At 37.0% G+C, this 20,397-nt stretch overlaps 1 protein-coding gene across 3 annotated transcripts in view; it reads left to right on the plus strand.

Annotated features, from left to right (window-relative positions):
- The window catches only part of LOC149573187 (uncharacterized), a 74,483-nt gene extending 57,039 nt beyond the window's left edge, over window positions 1-17,444 (plus strand). For all 3 annotated transcript variants that reach the window (XM_089814364.1, XM_089814365.1, XM_089814366.1), the window contains exons 3-5: window positions 15,194-15,323; window positions 15,412-16,596; window positions 16,683-17,444. In XM_089814364.1, coding sequence (XP_089670490.1) covers window positions 15,194-15,323; window positions 15,412-16,596; window positions 16,683-17,042 — 1,675 coding nt within the window. In that variant the 3' untranslated portion in view covers window positions 17,043-17,444. The remainder of the gene's footprint in view (window positions 1-15,193; window positions 15,324-15,411; window positions 16,597-16,682) is intronic.
- Window positions 17,445-20,397: the final 2,953 nt, after the last annotated feature.

Raw genomic sequence — 20,397 nt, forward strand, 5'->3', positions numbered from 1 at the left:
TTGATTAAGCCCTCAGATGTTATGATGAGGGTAGGAAATTGGAACATGATTGGGGGAGTGTTTTTCTTTTTGAGAATTGTTCTATAATAATTTATGGGTGCCCTCAGCCACCTCATCTTCTACCCAGATACATCCCTGAGAGATTGGGAATTATTGAATTCTTCTAGCAGCTAATTCTGATGATTAGGGAATACTTGGGGCCAACCATTAGGAAGGGAACTTTTGTGTGTAGGAATTTCAAGGTGGGAGATTTCAACATAGGTAAAGATGTAGTAGAGGAATTAGATGAATTCATGAGGGAATTTAAATTGCCTTCTACCCCAACTAGAACCTATGATCCCAATGATGTTGTCAGACATGCTCTGAGAAAGATAAGGAAATATAATCTGCCCAATAGGAAATTGGTTTGGGAGGAAGATATGATTACAAATTGCTTGGAAATCGAAGAGTGCAGAGATAGAACCTTGAAGTGGAAGGAGATAATGGCCATTGAAGAGGAAATGAAGAGAATAGATCCTTCTTTCAAAGGTTTCTATCATGAGGAGATATACTTGAACATATACAATAAATGCATTCAAAACTATCAGGATATAGTATCTCAAGTACTCCCTGAGATAAGAAACAGATTGGAGCCTAAACCTCTTGAGCAAGATATTGTGCTCGGAGTTGATGAAGAAGAGGAGAAACCAGAAAGCTCATCTTGGGCTAAGGGTGGTAGAAAAAAGTATAAGTTAATTGAAATACTAGATAAAGCAAGAGAAAAGGCCCTCCAAATTTTGCCAAGAGGAAGCAAATATTTTGATGATCCGAGGTATAATTTTTTGATGAGGCAAGTCAATAAAAATGAGAGAATCCCTAAAAACTGCTTGAGGCTAAAATGATAGATGATAGGATCATACAAGCTCAAGAGTTTATGAAGGATGATGATTTCATTAATTTTGAGGAATTTAAAAGTTTTCTTTTCAAAGTAAAGTAGAATGAATTATCTTTGCAATTGCAACCAAGGCATTCAGATGAAAAAGTAGTAGAGTTGGTAAAAAGGTTGCAAGAATATGATACAAACAACAAGACCCTTACTGTGGATGAAGCTAGAGAGCTTGTAAAAAGAAGTGGAATGTTATTATTCCTTGGTTGGGAGATGAACTCATCTTTTCTATTGGACCAAATAAGAAGGCAAGAAAAATCCATCTCATTTGAGGAGGTTAATGTCACTGGAGAGTTACAAGGGACTGGTTTTAATGTTGATGCTTAGACAATGGCAGTTTGGAGCTTAGCTCCCGAATTGGACAAGCCAACATTAATGAAGGTTAGGGATTCTCCCTAGGGAAATGTAATATTTTGGAATGTAAATACCACATCCAATGACCAAATTTTCAACATGATGAATGCAATGTCGTTCATGGGAAAGAGCAAGATGGATTTTTTAGAATAATGGTTATATTAGACTTATAGAAGGAACATTGAAGCAAGGAAGCAATATGAGGAAGAAATCAAGAAAACATGTGTTAGAACAAAGAAATGCTGCTCTGGACAATGAGATCAAAACATTGAGAGCTGTTACAAGGCCTGTCACAGAGGTAAGAGACAAAGAAACCCAAACAGACATTGATATGGAAGACATGGGTGCAGATCAGCAAATGGATGTGGAAGAAGTGGAAATAGATAAGATGGAAGTAAGGACGATGGAGAACATGCTTGCTTATAAAATAAATGTCCTAAAGCTTATTTCACAAAATTTCCACAACAGTTACATTTCATTACAGGGTGCAAAGTACCAAGGCTCAGAAGCATTGTCTTTACTTTCTCCATTGTTTACCAAGTGGGCCCCGTACATACCATTCTTTGACAGGCTTGTTCCAATGTTGACACAAAAGAAGAAGTTACCAAAGGAGGTTATCATTCCCACGAGGAAAATGATAAGTAAAGTCAAGGAGTTAATGATAAATAACAAGATAAAAACCATTGCTGAAGGAACACCTGGCTTTATTCCAAAGATTGTTGATGATGAGAATAACCTAAGAGAATGGCAAGAATGGTCTAATTCCTTTGACATTATTTTGAAGCACGAGAGATTTATTGCCTATTTGTTGATGCGAGTTTTATATAACTTAGGGCCCGTTTGGTGAGCGGAATAGGAATACATATTCTGGAATACGTATTCCAGAATATGTATTCCGGAATAGAACGTATTCCTGTTCTCCGTTTGGTTCAGCTAATATTTGATGGGAATTCGCGGACTCGAAAATTTATGTTTTCTGAAATTAAAAAAAATGGAATAGGAATACGTATTCCAATACCACCTATTTGGATGGAATTGCAAAACTCCATTTTTGGGCCAAAATTGGAATACGTATTCCTCTTTTACCTCGTATTCCAATCCTTTTTGGTGCATCCAAACAAGGAATTCGAAATTTTTGGAATACGTATTCCTATTCCGCTCACCAAACGGGCCCTTACATAACATATTAGGATTTGAATATTCGATATGGGATATCAAACATGCAACTCCTCTCTTGAAAAGTTATTACTCATCAGATATGAGAATAGCTCTAATGTTCCTTACACTGTTGGATACTCACTCAGTTTATCGATGTGATTTGCTGGTAATCACGCAGGCGGCCTTACGCAAATTGTTGAGGATGACTTGGACTTCGATGGGATGAAGGTGATGGTGGTTCGGTTTGTGAAATGTGCAGAGGGAGATAATGTTGATGATGTAGGATGGGTTTGCCAGTGATGATGTTGATGGGAAAGCAATGGTTGTGGAAGGTGAATGGATGTGTTCTGACACTTGACTTCTCTAACTTCCTTCTCTAAGCTTCGACTACCCAGCTACTCACTATTCTACTCCTACTCCTATGAATGGAAGGTTAGCAAATGGATGGGGATCGAACCTAATGAGAGTTGACCAGCGGCCTCACTTCCACAGGTGCAATGATTTGAAGGAATAATAAACTAGTTTGCCACACAAAGCTTCCCAACTAGTCGCTAGGATGCTAGTGGTCTAGTATTGATCCCTATCAAACATTTACCAATGCTACCATACAACTATTCATCTACTTTACTCTTACCTAGCACCTTGAAATGCAACCAACTTTAACAACTTGAAAAAGAAATCTAATTATATGGAAGTAGAAAACATGCAATAACACCCAATGTTCTTAATCACCATGCAAGTCACAACAATGAAAAAGAAAGCAACTTTGGTATTATCTTAGCAACAATTTCTCCAACACTTTACAAATGAGAGCAAATGGTCTTATATAGGGACCAAAAATACAACGGATAGTGGAGATCAAAACAAGATCAACGATCCAGATTGGATCCTCAAAACCCTAATTAGGGTTGCCACCCCATCGGCCAATGAGAAGATGCCACCTCATCAACGGACCAATGAAAAAAGTGCAAAAAGTTGCAACCAATGAGAAGGCACCAAAATGCTGGCCAATCAGAAATAGACACTTGTTTTATTCTAGAAGAAAGAGAAATTTGCCACTTGGGCTTACATCAAATGATCTAATATAACTCTTCCCTTTTCTTTCATTTTCTTAGCTAAGGCAATGAACTTAGCTAGCCTTTCGTTAACTTCTTCCATAGGAGGACAAGGTGTGTGCTTTCTCGGAGTTCCGTTGACTTCGCCACGCTGCTCACTGCTTGTAGTATCTTTTCGTGGTCCTCATATTCCTCCGCAAATCCAATAAAAGCATTGGGAGAGGAAAGGGTGCCCAAATGCATTCTCTTGATAGCAACCTTTCCCAACTCATCCAACCTCGATCCAAAATCTGTCTCGTTGACATCCTCTTCTCTGATATCCTCAAAATCGAGTGCCACCCCAACGCTGCTTATCATGGTTGAAATAGAAGTGTCGATGCTTGGGCTGTCCTGTGCAATCTCATTATGTATTTCTTCAAGTGTTCTAAATCTGGTCGTCAATGCAACAAACCAAGATTCAACTATACTCAATCCTCTCTCATCAACCGACCTGGGCCTTTGCAAATATCCCTCTGGTAGCCCAATGAGCGCTTGTAGCCTAGGAATAGCCAAATCTTTGATGGGAAGGAAATCTTTCCACTCCTCTTTGAATAATCTGAACCTGTCTCTAACAACCACTAATGACTGGAATGTCGAGATGAAGGTAAAAAATTTCGCCCATCCTGGATTATATCATGGATCCAATCCTTGACTTCATGTAGCTGAGCCGATATCTCTTCTGAATTGCTCCTGCTATCTTGAGGAAGGGCTGCCTGGTGCAGTTGTTGGATGGACTGGCAATCTCTCCAATATTTGTTCTCGGCTTCTAACCTTACTATTCTTTCATTTGCCTTCCTCAACCTTTCTTTGATTGATGTTATACCTTTCTGGACCTCCTCACACTCCATATCATCAGTATTCCTTCCCAAGTTATGTTCTACTATCTCATATTCTTGGACCACAATTTCATCTACTGCTTTATTGACTGTTGGAATAACAATTTGAACCTTTCGGTGACCATCACTGTCGCTCCTGATTACCCTTGCCACCGTTTTTGCCATTTGTTTTTGGTTCTCACTATCACCCTTTTCCATTAACCCTTGGATGTCCTCAATTGTACAAGCAGTCACCACCTCGCCTCTTGGCATAAGCATTTGCCTTAACCATAGTGGTGCAATGCATCTCCCCAAATCTGGATTCGGTTCGACTAACAAAGCATCACCAACGACCTTGGGTGCATGACTTGTTGCCTCAATGTCGATTGGTCCGTCTTCTTCTCTACTATTTTTTGCCATATCATTTCCTTGTTGGTTCTCCGAGAAAGGGCAGTACCCAGTGCTTTCATTATAGCCACTTGATTCCGAATCAGAGCTCACCTCCACCGCGGCCCCTTTATCGCTTGAATTGACCTCTAGGCTTCTAGCCTCAATTATACTCTCTCTTGATGGTGCTGTGTGTTGTCTCTTGGCCGGAGGTTTTGGATGTTCTTTGCTCTTCTCTACCTCCAAAAAATTCTTCTTGCTGTTTCTAACCATCTCCTGTTGCTAGCCACTTCGTTCATTCCTTTGTTCGACTGATTCTTTTTGTCTCTCCTCTGGCCTCATCATCTCATAGGTAAGGGGAATCCTTTGCCTTTGCAGCTTCCTTAGTCTTTCATTATACCATGACTCAGTATGTAAATCTACTGCCCTTGTGACTGCCTCCAAGGAAGGATCTTGATGGTCATCCCAATCCATTGGATTCAATTTTGTTCCTTCTACTATATTGTAATCTTCTCTTAGCACATTTCCATCATCCTCCAGTTGATCCGAAATATCAAGGCCTCTCCATCTGATAGCCCTCATCATGTTCACCGACAGCCTTGAGAAAGCTCACATGAAAGTCATCTTTGGCGTTGGCCCAAAATTCTTCTATAGTGGGAACATGCTTCAATTCATTTTCATGAGATACCTTGAGAAGACCCTTAGGATCAAATCCTTGTCTTGCTCTGTACCATCCTAGATGATACCATTCCAATTCCTTCTCCGTAGCTTCAAAGGAGGCCCGATTTGGGCAACTATCATTACCAATTATGATTGAGAATGTAATGCCTGTTTTCCCTTCATTTCTCATCATTCTATCATATTGCTCAAGTTGCCTAGCCAATTCCATTAAAACTACTTTGTCGGGTGGGTACCTTGGAAGCCTCTTGGGACAAAATGTACTTCCTGCCACTCTGATGTATGTAAACTATGGGAATTGGATGAACCAACTCCCATACTTTCTAATTCTTGCTTCTACTTCCAGTGAAAGTCTCTTAGCAGGTGTCCCTTGTAATACCCTTACTGTCTTCATGGCGAAGGCATCACAAAATATCTTGTAATCCTTGTTGTTATGCAAATGGAGCTGGGGATAGCATTCGTGCACCAAATATTGCCCCGGCCCACTACCAACTTCTCCTAAGGCCTTTAGTCCCGACTCTTGTACAATCTAGCAATTAGGTAGAACAGATAGGAGCCCATGTAGAATTGCCTTTGGTTTTGTATGGTTCTGAGTTGCAATTCTAAGTTCTCGCTTATGATCTTAGCCCAATCAAATCTTCTTTTCCCCTTTTCAATCTCATCAATGAAGAAGTACATCCAGTTTTCAAATTGCATCCCTTGAGCTAAGCCCATGATTCGGCTGAGAAGAACAATGAGATCACCATATTCTAGTTTGAAATCTGCCATTGTGAACCTTGATGATCTGCTAACACCTTTCTTTCCCTCGTGAATCCAATTCTGCTTTAGATGCGTGAAATAGGCCTCTTGGTTATCTTGAAATGATTTGGTTGCTTGATCCATCATCACAACTGTCATGCCTTTGTATTGGGGAATGTTGAATGTTTCTTCGATTGCTTGTTCACCAATGTTGGCTAACACTCCCTTCCCTTCATAAAAAATGATGGATTTACTGTTTAGATCAAATTTGGATGCACATTCCATGATAAATTTCGGTCACGGCAATGTAGGAGGAAATGCTGCCGCATGTACGATTCCACTTTTGTATATCCTCTTTGCCAAGGGGGATTGTCCTTCCCTCGGTCTTTCCTTCATCCGTATCGTGTCCACTGTACTGATATTGGTGTTGGTTATTCTTTTCATTTTCGAGAAGAAGGGCGTTTTGGGCATCATATCCTCTTTGTCTTTCTTAGTGTTTGTCCGCTTGGGATTTTTACTTGCATTAACATCCTCCATACTCATCGCCCTATTACGGGATGGTAGAGTGGTGGACCACAAGGCAAGTAGAACCAAGGGAAGCAATCCTTAGACTAGAGCAAAAGAAGGATGTCAGCTTAAGGACCCCTTGCAACTCTAAATGATGAAAATTCACGTTAACCAATAATCTTACAGCGATTTGTTGGAATTAGGACTAGACCTTAAGAACTTCAAACCCTTTGCAAATCAGAAATTTAAACATCTAAAGCTATCCTCCACTTGTCCACAAAGCAAAAATCAGACTTTCTCATATATCCTCTCTCCCAACAAAAATCGCCCGAGTCTGATATGAAAAGTGCAGTCTTCAAATGGAGAAAATCAGACCTTCACACAAATCGCTCATGGCATACAAATCAGGTCTGCTCTAGCAGAAATTGCCAAATAATAGAAGAGATCTGCCCCTTTGCAAAGTCTCCTAACAACGAGAATTCTGTCCCAAGAGAAAAAAATTGCCAAGGAGTGGAGAAATCTGCCTTGAAATTAAATTGCTAATCACCAAAAATCTGCTCCTCAATAAAAATTCGCCTAAGCATGGAGAGGAAGAAATGAAATGTGAGGAGGAAATGGGAGAGAGGCCTCCTCTTATACCCAACTTCCTTCTCCCTCTAAGCCAGCCGACTTGGTCTTGGAGGAGAGAAAAAAATAAAATTAAAACAAAATTAAGGCCCACAATTAAATACTTAGCTTAAAATTTAATTTTGCCAAAAGGAAAATTGCATTTTTAAATTGCCATTCAGCTCCAAATTGCAAAAAGAAATTAAATGATGCCTTGGAGATGTTAAATATTTCCATTTAATGAGGATTTAGTAATTAATACGTCATTAAAATTGGATTTTGGCTAACCAAAAGCCATTTTTCAATAATTAAATTACCAATTTCATTAAAGGCAAAAAGTTTTCAAGGCAATTTAAATCTATTAAAGCCAATTTTTTGCAATTTTTTCTCCAAATCGATTTTGCTATGCCATTTAAAATTTTATGACAAAATAAAATTGCCTCTAGAGTCAAAAATCGATTTTGCAATTTAGCCTCATTTGAACAAAATTAAAAATTTCACCAAAGCAAAATTTGAGATTTTCCAGAACTTAAGTCTAAGAAAATTTTCCTTTTGAAAGATTGTTCAAATTTTCACAGTTATATCCGGATTTTCAAAAGAAAACGTCTGAGTACAAATTTACAATTTTATCCTGCCAAATATTGTTCTTTAAAATTTTGTTCGGCCTAAGGATGAAATTGGTGGCTCTGGAAAATCAAGTTGAAACTGGGTGAAACTAAGCTTAAGCCTCTCCCACATTTGGCCTGAAGGTGCCAAGGCGTGAAATTTTCAAAACTCAAATTTTTTTTGGACAACCCAAAAATTTGCCGAGGCGATCAAAAAAGGGGGGTCCCCAAAGAATTTGGGGCGATGGTGTGAGAACCTCACAACACTATTGTAACGGTGAAATTGATCTTTCTACAATATATGATATGATTGATATTATGTATAAGATTGAAGCCGACACAATCAAACAGTTGCAGAGGTTCGAGCCATAACAAATGCAAAATGGAACAAATGTCTAATTGAACTGAATGCTGTTAGAGAAGCCACCTGGCCAGATGGAGACACTGATATTACTATTTGGAAGGTTATGGCTGACATCAAGGCATTACCATCTAGAGATAGCGACTGAACAAGCCGGGAGAAGTTGAAATAACAAGAAAAGGAAGGACAACTATTTCAACGAGAGACCTTATCTTTGTGGTTCACTTGCTGTGTGGGTAGTCTCACTTTACAAGTAATGAAGTTGACCCTGAACACCTAGAATGGCAGCTGTTCAATTTTGGCTATCTCCAGCCTTTTCTCATGTAACTATTTTGTCTTGTGTAGATCAACATTGTTACAACTGATCTTTTGCATGTGTAAGCTCTTCCAGCCTTAATCTTGTTGCAATACTTTTTCTATAAAAGGATTTCCAAGGCTTGGTAAAGGGGTCCAAATGCTACTCTTGTATTTTCTCATATCAATTGGAGTCGGTCCCAAGTTTTGTGTTAAGTTTTGATGTATCTAGCTTGTTTTATAGAAGGTTGGGAGTTAATGAAGGCCTGGTTTTAGATATACATCTTTGTCAAATTTCATATCTAAGTTGTGTATTATCTTCAAAGAAATTAATAAAAACAAGCTTGGCAAGGTATTTGTGTCTTATAATTCTTCATCCTATTTCATATTTTTATGGTCTTGAAAATGAATGAGCAAGTTTCATTTTATTCAAATGCAATTTGATAAATTGTATGTCGTTTTAGAAGTTGCTTTTAATTCAAAGAATTATGTAAATGCTTCTACTAGTGATAGGATCATATGGGGTATGTAGAGGATTTGATAAGTATGAGATTTGAAGACTCGCAGCTGATACATTTAATTGCATGTCAATTAAATAGATCAAATTGAGAGCTGATATGACTCTATTTGACTACGGATTAAGGAACTGGTCTTTATGATTAAGAAATCAAGCAATATTAATCTTATCTTAGCATGAGCATACTTTATAAACCAAAATCATTAAACTTACTGTCATAATAGAATGTAAAGTTGGTCAACACTTATTGCATAATTCTGTCAAGTTCATTTGTAGCTCTAATTAGCTTGTTATTTGTCTTGCAATTTCAAGAAGATTTTAAGACCAAATCTGCTGGTTAGAGATTTGTATTACAGAGCATTATCCATAAAAGATGGTCAAATCCTCAGGTTATCACCTTGGTTTAGCAGAACCTAAAGTGTAGAAAGCATTATTGCTTTGTTAAGTTGGTCTAGGACTAAATAGATTATGCCAAGCATGGGAGTAGCTAAACCCTAGGTATTGTACTATTTGTTGTTCCCTGGTTTTATATGCAAATCTGTTAAATCAGAAACCAACAGTCCCAAGATAGGATAAGGACTTGGATCTATAAGCTTTGAGGGAGCCTATTGTAATTGGTCTCTAGGCACCTTTGTTACATGCCTAATCCTTCTTTCATTGAGATGAAGTAGTAATAAGGACAATGTGTATTTAATAATATATTCAGATAACTTTGTCTAGCAAAATAAATGAATAATTTATTTTACTTTGAATGTTTTAAGACTGAATCATTATATCTTTATCCATTTAGGTTTGGACATAAAATATTAAATAGTTCTTGTTGCAGAAGAGGAATTTCGAGTCTAAAGAGGTGAGAATTCACTAGTGAATTACAAAATGGAATATTTCAAGTTGGAAAATAAAAATCCTTATTAAATCACGAGTTTCAAGCTTGAGTCCTTGGTTAAACAAAGAATTCTTGAGTTAAAGAGAGGAAATCCTTATTGGAAGGGCAAAAAAATAAAAGAAAATCCTCCCAAATGTGAAATTGCGCAATTTACTCAAGAAAATCCATCTCAAAAGTGAATTTTTGCCCAAGGAATCATGCATTTCTAGCTCAAGCTTGCATTAGTGGCAGTGCCCATCGTAGCGAGGTCATTTCTACCTGACTTGTGAATTAGCACCCACCTTGTCTTAGCAAAGTCCACCTCAAACGTGGAATCCCACTCTAAAAAGAATGAATATCTAGCAAATCATTGTGCCTAGTAGGTCAGCCACCTTGGACTGAATTGCAACCAACATGAACATTCTTGAAAGTGGATTTAAATGCTTGAAATATGAGGCATTAGTAAGGTTGGCTCTCTTGGAGGTGTTTAAATCGCAAGCCTTCATCAAACCTCTTGAGCACTATATAAGAAAGACTAAGTTAAAGAGAGCCATTTCAAAACATCATCTATGGGCATGGGTTTGGCACTAGGATCCTTATGGGTACATTGTTCATAGGGATCTAGGGACAGCAAGGTCATGCCTTGTGTAGAGAGGCCAGTCCTAGTTGAAACTGTGCAAATCTTTTTAAAATGTCCAAAATAGCAAAATCTTACCATTTCAGCCGTAGTTGTAAAATAAATGAAACATTGAATGATTACAACTCTGTTTTTGGATTTGGATTTGTGAGACAATGAGTGGAGAAAAAATACAGAATTGAACATTGCAAGATCCCATGGGAAAGAATGTGGAATTGATGATTTGACTTGTCCATGCCTTTGTTGGTAGGAGATATGAGATTGAAATCCATCTTGCCGTGTTTCCAAATTGTTGATATATTTATATTGTTATGTATTTTTTATTATACTAGTTAAAATAATTATATATATATATTTGATCGGTAACAGGCTTAATGGCCTATGAATATTATATAGTAAAAACTTTTACAAATGTTTTTTCCACGTTCAAAGTGTAGGCACTGGGTGAAAAAGAACGGGGAAGAAAACTACGAGTGTTGCTTGGGACATTTAGTGACCTGTATGTATGTAGATACATTTGCCTTTGATGCAGGTCAAAGGTCTTTGAGAGGGCATACACTCCCTTACATTTTCTTTCCATACATATTTGAAGGATTAGGAAGGCATTCCTTCTTTTACACAATGATCGATTAATTATTAAAAAATATATTTTGAAATTTAAGTGGTATATACAAGTTAAAATAATTTTATTGTTATGTATTATTTATTTTTAATTTTTACAACCGGACCTACATCACCAAACCCAATAAGAATATTTGCCATATTGGCTATGCTGAAGCCCTAACCTACATCCAAACTATCATGTGGAAGCTCCTAAGCACTACAAAAAAACCCTGATTACTCACTTGATCCTATTTATCTGTATTTTGAGAAATGATAGTTGTTTGAGCATAAAGATGTTGAGTTGACAATATGTCTTGCTGTAGTCTATTTTGTTGAGTAGAATTCCTATGGATCTGACTTGATAGTTTGTTATATTACCAGAAGTTTAAGGTAAGCTCACTAATTTGATTTACTAATTTTCTTGTAGGTAGAAAATACCCCTCAGTTGCTGCAAGAACAACCAAACATACCCCTTTTCCACTTTAGGGGAAAAAACCTTTAAGATAAAATAGAAAAAAAAAAATGTTGCTAGGATAGATCATTTAGTTAAGATCATGTAAACCTTAGAAGCTGAAGCAGGCATCCTGGGCCTAGAGGTTGATTCTGAGGTGGATGCTTGTGGAGGTGGATTCCAAGGTGGATGCCTGTGGAAGCCACGTGGAAGTGCTTCCTGAGCATCCGGGTGGCTTCCACAGGCATATGCTTTTATTATTTGGTTATAATTTAAGATTTATATCCATTTTGGGCTTGCAGAGAAGAAAGAAATCAGAATTGCTAAATCTCAAGGTTGACAATTATTGGTTATTCTGCGTATGGAGGGGATTTGCAGAGCATTGTCTTTTGTAACAGGCAGAAAATGTGTCCGAGGGTTTGTGTGGCAGCAGATATAAATTGAGAGATCAATTTCTACTATGTTTGTTAATTTCTCCATGCCCGGTGTCTTCCATTACAAATGTTATGGAGATAATAGATAAGACTAAAGATGTGATCCTATCTAATGCTGTTTACAGTTCAGGAGATTTGTGGTTTTTGACTGAGGATTTTGGCAATATCTGTGAATCTGTGATCCTAGAACAATCCATTTATTCAATATTCAAGGTTAATGAAAATGCATTTCTTTGCATTTAAATAACATGTGTGCGTGTGTGTGAACACATCCGCATCCCCCCTCCAAAAAGAATTCTCGCACCGGCTTCTCACATCATCTGCATTTAGATCTGCACCCGAATCAGTAGCTTAGATGTAAACTGATCTCACAATGATATGGCCTTATATTTTTGGGTCATCTAAGGCAATTTAGGAAAGCATCCAATCTTTAATCCTTGTCAACTTGCACTAATAAAATAGAGTTCTTTATTTTGGCTTGTGTAATGGGGTTCATAAAAACACAATTCTATAGTATTTGATTAATTGAGGAGTTCATAGAGATATTATTTTGACAGGTGTAAAGATGAAGGATTGAAGTGGCCTCTGTCATAAATCCCCTCCTTCTAGTCTAACAATATGGTTTGTGCCAAAACTTGTTACAATTTCCGACCTAATGTTTTTATTTTATTCCCTATTTATATTTTGAATGCTCACAATTGCATAGAACTACCACAAAGCTTTATTTGGATTCCTATTTATGTGGGCTGAACCATCGAACAACCATGGTTCAAGTACACAATTGTAACAAAATTATAGTGGTCACAACAACACAGGCGCACACACACCACACACACACATGCACACGCACCACACACACACATACACACTGAGTTAAATAAGTACTCCCAAGGGGAAACAGATTGGGACATGGCAATTTCTGCTTGCACAAGAGATTAGCCATTGGAAGCTTTTAATGTAGTAATTTGGCACCCACAGTTTGCATCACCCATGAAACACCCACCTTGCCTAAATTATAGTAATAGATTTCTGCCTATGTACCATATCAAGTGAGCATGTCGGGGCAGATACGCTAATTGAAATATTTATAAGATGTCTGTGAATGAGTGGATTAAATGTCTGGATGCCTAGCTCCAACTGTATCTGAAAATGAGATTACTGATTTAGAGATTTTCTTTTTCACAATGAATTCCTTTTCATTCTTATCTGATTTGACTGCCAAGCAAGATTATGACAATGAGGGAGGCTCTAGTAGCTTAAATCAATGTTTTTTCTCATGTTATCAGTAATAAGCCTACAAGTAGCTAATTCCTCTTGTCAAATTTGCTCATTGAACTCATTTCAGATGCTTAGTTGGGCAATCCTTTTTGACAGCTTAACATCTCTGTCTCAAGCATCCTGGCTTGGAAAAACAGCTCCCTTCCATCTGGGGAAATTATTAAAAATTTAAAGCTTCCATGTCCAGAATAATTATCAAGAATTATTTTAACAGTAATAATGTTATAGACTTTTCGGGTCTTCTTTGAGATCCATCATAAAGATGGGAATGATGAAAGATTGCTCAGATTGAGAGAACCTTGTCTCTTATAATTATATCTTTGCCCTAAACCCAAATGTTTGTTCAGAACAGAGTGGAAATAGTAAATGGCCACTTACTACCATCAAGGTGAAATGAGATTGGATTATTGCAACTCCAGTGATGACAAATTATCGATTAATCACCATTTATTGCAATTGATAAATAGAACACAATTTATATGACATGCCTTCAAAAGCGTACCCTGAATCAAGGCCATCATCGTAGCTGACTTGTCTAGTAACGATCTCAGTAGCTACCCTTAGATTCTGTTTTGTCAGTTGATTTTCTGGCAACAACTATTGCATTTGTAGTATAAACCTTATGAGGTGAGAATGAATGCTTCAGCAAGTTGAAGTTACCACCTTAAATATTTCTATTGCATGCTCTCAGAAGCTGTGTTGGACCGACCTTGTTTCTCCTGCATGTGACCATTCACATGACCATGGAGTTAGGTACATCCTGTTTGTCTACCTAAGAGCAATTGAATTGTTAGTTAATTTAGTACCTTCACTATAGTTTTCTTAAGAACGAATTGTATTGTCTTTACTTGTTTTTAGGATCTTGGTTATGTAGGGCATGGAATTTGGGGATGTGCATAAGATCTCTCTTAGTTAATTTAGTAACTTCAACATAGTTTTCTAAAGAACAAATTGTACGCTTTTAGGATCTTGGTTATGTTATTTAATAGTTTATATACCTTAATGCAGGGCATGAAATCTGGGGATGTTTGCATAAGATATCTCTTAGTTAATTTAGCACTGTCACTATAGTTTTCTAGTTGTACGGACTTTACCTGTTCTTAGGATCTTGGTTATGTTATTTAATATATTATATTTTATATACCTTCAATAAAGGGCACGAAATCTGGGGATGTTTGCATAAGAACTGTCTTAGTTAATTTAGTTCCTTCACTACAGTTAGACTTAACCTGTTTTTAGGATCTTGGTTATGTTATTTAATGTAGGGCATGAAATCTGAGGGTGTAAATCTGGGGGTGTTTGCATAAGATCTCTTTAAGTATGATAAAATCCATGGCAATTTTTCTATCCTTGAAATCATTAAATTTAAACGCTTTGAGAGATGCTCTATCTTACTAGAAATGATGATTATCTGATATTCTCAGGCTCTTGAAGCAAGTGTTTTGAGGACACCTGCTTTTTGAGATGGATGGTGATTGACTAAGCATTACAAATATAGATTCGTATGACACACTTTTCAGTGCAGTAACCTAGCTCTAGAATCATCACTTATCTGCTTAAACAGGACATTTAGTAAATGCATGCAATTATTTGTTTTAACAATATAGCAAAGGTATTCAACTATGCTTCTATATCCACAGTTCGAACATAAGACAAGTAGAAAGTTGATTTTAATCTTTCATACAGATCAGATTTAGCTATTTGGAAAGTTGGTATTCAAAGTTTAATTCTGTTAAATGGTTCCTTGGCTTAATAAGAATCATATTAAACCAAGATCTATACACTAGAAGTTTTTACCTCAAGTATATAGTGCAACAGGTTGGGAATTATTTTTCAGCTCTATATTTGTGTCTTGATGTTTTACTTTTCAACATTCCATTTTTCAGCCCAGATGGTCAGCAATTAGCTTCCTGTCGCGAAGTTTCTGCCTACATGCTTTCAGCTCATGGACAGTGCCCTGTGGTTGTACCTTCAGATACACCTTCTTGCCACTCTTCCAAAAATGTACAGGATATGGTATGCTTCAAGTCATTTTGTTTCTCTGATTGACAGTATACAAGCTCTATGCAATTAGCATCAAATGAATTTCTGATTTTGTGTGCAGCCTTCTAACTTAGTGGACCCAGTGGACTCTGGTGGAGGGTGTTCTGAACATTACTCTCCAGGGTCAAGTGACCTTGCCTTTATTGACAATGAGCATAAACAGACATCACAAAAAAATGCTTCAAATGTAACTCAAAACATATCTAGCAAGGATCATGATTTGCCAACTCAAAATATGCCTGTTAAATGTTCAAAATCCAACATAAGCTTCAGTGACATGAGCACTCTAACTGCACATATGGCTGTTCATCATGGACAAAAGGAAAAGAAAACACGCAGTGGTAAGTCCAGCATTTCCGATGGCGTAATCATGGTAGATGGTAAATATGAATGTCAGATATGTCATAAAGTTTTCAGCGAGCGTCATCGCTACACTGGTCATGTTGGTATTCATGTGAGAAATGCAAAAAGGCCTCAAGATTTATTGGGTGAAATTTCTAATGCAGCAGGCAACTCAAATCCTAGTCTTCATGATATTAATGATAATAGGTCTGCAGAGGATACCAATTTTGATTCCTCTGTGATTTCAGTTTCCAAACATTGCAATCAGGAGGAAAAGGCAGGTTCTGATCTTCATGATATCTGTGATAATAGCTTTACTGAGCACGCTAATATTGATGCAACCATGACTGAAGTTTCAAATGACTGTAATCAGCAGAAGCAAAATGCGAATTCTAATCTTCTTGATGTCTGTGGTAGTAAGTTTACAGAGGACACAACTTTTGTTGGTTGTGTAACTTCAATTGCTGATTGCTGTAATCAGCAGGAGCAAAATGCAAATTCTAATCTTCTTGATGTCTGTGGTAGCAAGTTTACAGAGGACTCAAATTTTGATGGTTGTGTAAAGCAGGAACAAAATAAGGATGCTAATCTTCATGGTATCTGTGATAGTAAGCACACAGAGAATCCCAATCATGATGCTACTGTGAGTTCAGTTTCTGAACACCAAAATCTGCAAGAGCAAAATGGAGATCCTAATCTTCATGATAGCTGTATCAACAAGCGTCTGGAGGAGACCAATCTCGATGATACAGTAACTTCCACTTTTGAACAATGTAGTAAGCAAGAGCAAATTGCAGATATATTTTTGAAAGCAGTGCCTGAATCGTCATTACCCTCAGGAAACGACTTTTCATCTTCCCATGAAGGACAAATATTCAGTGCATTTGATGCAGCATCAGTAAAGGTATTTTGTTTTAGCGGAATTCATTTAGTCTATTGTTCACATTTGTGTGTTCAAATCATGATATTTGGAACTTGATATTTTTACAGGATGAGCTGGACTATAAATCTGCAGACCATAAAATTGACAGCTTAACAAGCTTTGAGCAGTTCCAGATAGAGTATATGCCAAAGTTCTCGTTTGAAACAAGTCAAGGAGCAAACAGTCCAATCAATGAGCCAATGGACTTGGGTTTAGAATCTTCTGTTTTGCAGCAGGAAATGGAGACCCCAGGTCAATTTGAGTGGGAAGAGGTTTTAGCCAAGATTGAAAACAGTAATCAGCATTTTGTTTGTGTATGGTGTAACGAAGAGTTCAGATATGATGGACTTGACAATGATCTGCAAGCAGATTCTGTAGGCTTCATATGCCCAAACTGCAAGGCTAAGATTGGACAAGTTCAAATTTGACATGCTACTAAGTAGCAAATATTCAATTTGCAATGGAATAAAGTGATCTGTATATTATGTGATCCATTGCTTTCTTTTTTGAACAAATACATGGCAATTCTTTTTTGATCGTGACGATACTATTAGAAATTTGAAGAAATTTTCTGTTCTAGGGCAGCTTATATCTGCAGAAGTGGAGGTGAAAGTGCTATGTTTACATTAACTCGCTTTTTTGTCCAACTTCACAATTCACTCTGCTTTTCCGTTGAGTTTGGAAATGTTGTACAACGGACTCGGAACTTTTGTTTCAGCATAAGCCTAAAGTGAACTAGTTCTGCATTAAAACTCTGATCTTGGGGAAGTTACAACATTGTTTTCCTTTTCGAGAGAGTGATATATCCTATCATTTCGTTTCTTTGGATATGTTTTCCTTGTTCATGGATTTTAGAATCCTTGTTTAAGTGTTTGTACAATTCTGGTTCATTCTATCTGTTTTCTCTGGTTGATTTTTTGTTTCTATGAGCATTGGGTATTCAAGCAGAAGTCTTTGATCTACATCATTTTGTAAAGTCATTCCAATACTAACCATCATTTTGTAAAGCCATTTCAATATTAACCGAAACTATATGATTAAAAAATGCAAATGAACTTCGACATATGCACAATGTAAATGAAGAAATTACATTTTTGAGAGTATCTTGACAATCACTATTTATATTGTGCATGCATTTACCCTTATCTACAATGATAATTTCTTTTCAATAATTATTACCATGGTCAATAATATATTACAATGGGTGACAAATTTACTCTCTTTTGATTATTTTCAAGAGTATTATAGCGAGTGAGAGCGGTAGAATAAGAAACCCTATTGAGAGACCAGATGGAAGTTGGCCGGCTCCACGAGGATATAAAAGTAATGTGTTCCCTAAATTGCCTGAAATAACCGGACGATGTACAAACTACTATTTCAGTCTCTTCAAGGAAGTTCAAAGTGCCTTAACTCTTCGACTAATGTGGTGCTTACATTTAAATTTAGCAGTAACAACTGTAGATATATTCAATAGACATTATGGTTGCATGGATATCTTGTCATTTCCTTAGGTAATGCTAAGAGCTAATTTTACGTTTTGCTAGTGATAGACAACAAAAGCTATTCAGCCGCAAAAAGCTACACGGTAAAAGACTGATAGCATATCCCATATCCATTCCCATATATATGCAGTACCATCCATTGGTTGGAGTGGAGAAAGCAATGCACAATGGCAACACAATGGAAGATATTTTTTTAGAAGTAATAAATTGGAAGATTTTTTCTGAAATCAATAGCATGCCCACAATTTAAATTTGTTAAAATTCGTAAAACCCACATCCACAGCCAGGAAATTTCAAAATTGGTTTGGGGTTGAAGAATAAAGCTCAGTCTAGACCCTGCAATTTGAAGTTTGTCCCAATTTGGTTTTGCCTCCAGAAGAATATGGAACTTCTGTTATTCGTTCTTGTCTGCATGTATTTGATTCTTGGATTTTTGGTTTGCTGTTTCAAACTCCACAAGAGAGTCTTCACATTCAGAATGTGCTCCCACATTGTTCCTCATCGTTTCTCATTTCACTTGGTAAATTCATCATGTCCGTTGTGCATCATTGCTAAATTCAAACAAGATGGAACAAATATATTTCACCGTATCTCCATTATAAACATGCAATTCATATGTAGTCTTGCCTTCCATTACAATTCCGTTTGCTTGCAGCACAGTCATTCAATGGTTTCAATATATTAATATTTTCTCATTGCGATGGTACCACCATATTAGTGTTGATGTTTTTGCTCTGCTGCCATAGGAGTCCGGGAAAGTATTCCTGGGTTGAAGTATTTTTGGGTTCCCGAGATTGTTGATTTTATTATGTGATATATACCATGCTCTAGAAATCTGTAAAATTCACCTCTTACTATGTATTTCAAGTTTTACCTCAAGTTTCAAGTTTCCGAAATTATAGATAAGAATAGGATAGTTGCAGATTTCTATATGTGATTTTTGTATATTTGAAGTGATTGATAGGAAGAGTGCATAGTGGGGAACGGGGCATCAGATTAAGACGCAAGAAAATAGATTTGTGTGGGAATGGTGGCAATACGCAACAGGAGTATATTATGGCGTGGAGGGGTTTTATATATATTTTTTATAGATTTTCTATCTACCTTAGTTTTTTAATCTCTGTTTATGTAAATGCATAATTTATGGATTTCACTTTTTATTTCTATATTCTTCAACATTTTTTTGTTTCTCAGAAATGTTGACAATTATTATAGATATATAAACTGAAATGAATCATTACAAGAAATGCGGGCACATTATTAACTGAAATCAATCATACTTTCCTAACTCTCATTCCCAAAAAAGCGGATGCTGAGGAACCAGGCCAATTTAGATCTACAGCCCTCTGCAATACAATATACAAAATCTTCTTGAAAGCCCTTGCCCTCAGACTTAAACGAGTACCTCCCAAACTAATATCAGAAGAGCAAACAGGTTTTGTACCTAGTAGATCTATTCTAGAGGGTATTATTACTCTTCAAGAAACCATTCATTCAACTATTAATAATAAAGAAGCATGCATGCTTCTGAAATTAGATGTATAAAAAACTTACGATATGGTAGATTAGAGATTTTTGTGTAAATCCATAGAAGCTTTCGGTTTTTTTTTTGTTTTTTTTTTAAATTTGTAACATTATTATTTATTGAACAATTGTGATTACATCTGGGGGACTCCATCCCCTTAGTAGTACATTACATTTCTATTATCTATTGTGCAGACAAGCATATTCTTTGCTCTAAACAACTCCAAACCAATCCCAGACCATCATCGACGAAGACAAATATCTCCTTATATCTCCCAAATAACTCCCTTATCTCTCCAATCTCCTTATATCTCGCGGCATCATCCTTATCACTCCAAACTCCTTATACCTCCCTTGCCTCCCATCGTTGACGACTAAGAGTGGTAAGATCAATGGAATAGAGCAACAAGTGCCAACACCTCCATGAGTAAACATCACAAGTGGATAGGTAGGTGAGTCCACCATTCAACAACATCGATGAGGCACATGGAAATTGCACACCAAACACATCATCGACGGAGAAGAACACGGGCATCAACACCCTCAGATAACACATGAATCGAGCAAGCGAACAAGAATCGAAACTAAGACCTCATACTACCGAGGTTCGTGACATTACTGTCATGTTGCGGGGTCATCTCTAGAAGCTTTCGATTTTTCACACCAATGGATTAATCTTATTTTTAATTGCATTTTGACTCCAAAGATCTTTGTCCTAATCAATGGTACCCTAGAAGGCTTCTTCACTATATGGAGA

Source organism: Cupressus sempervirens, chromosome 2, assembly GCF_028749045.1.
Source record: "Cupressus sempervirens isolate cs-2001-9-10 chromosome 2, ASM2874904v1, whole genome shotgun sequence".
NCBI lineage: Eukaryota > Viridiplantae > Streptophyta > Pinopsida > Cupressales > Cupressaceae > Cupressus > Cupressus sempervirens.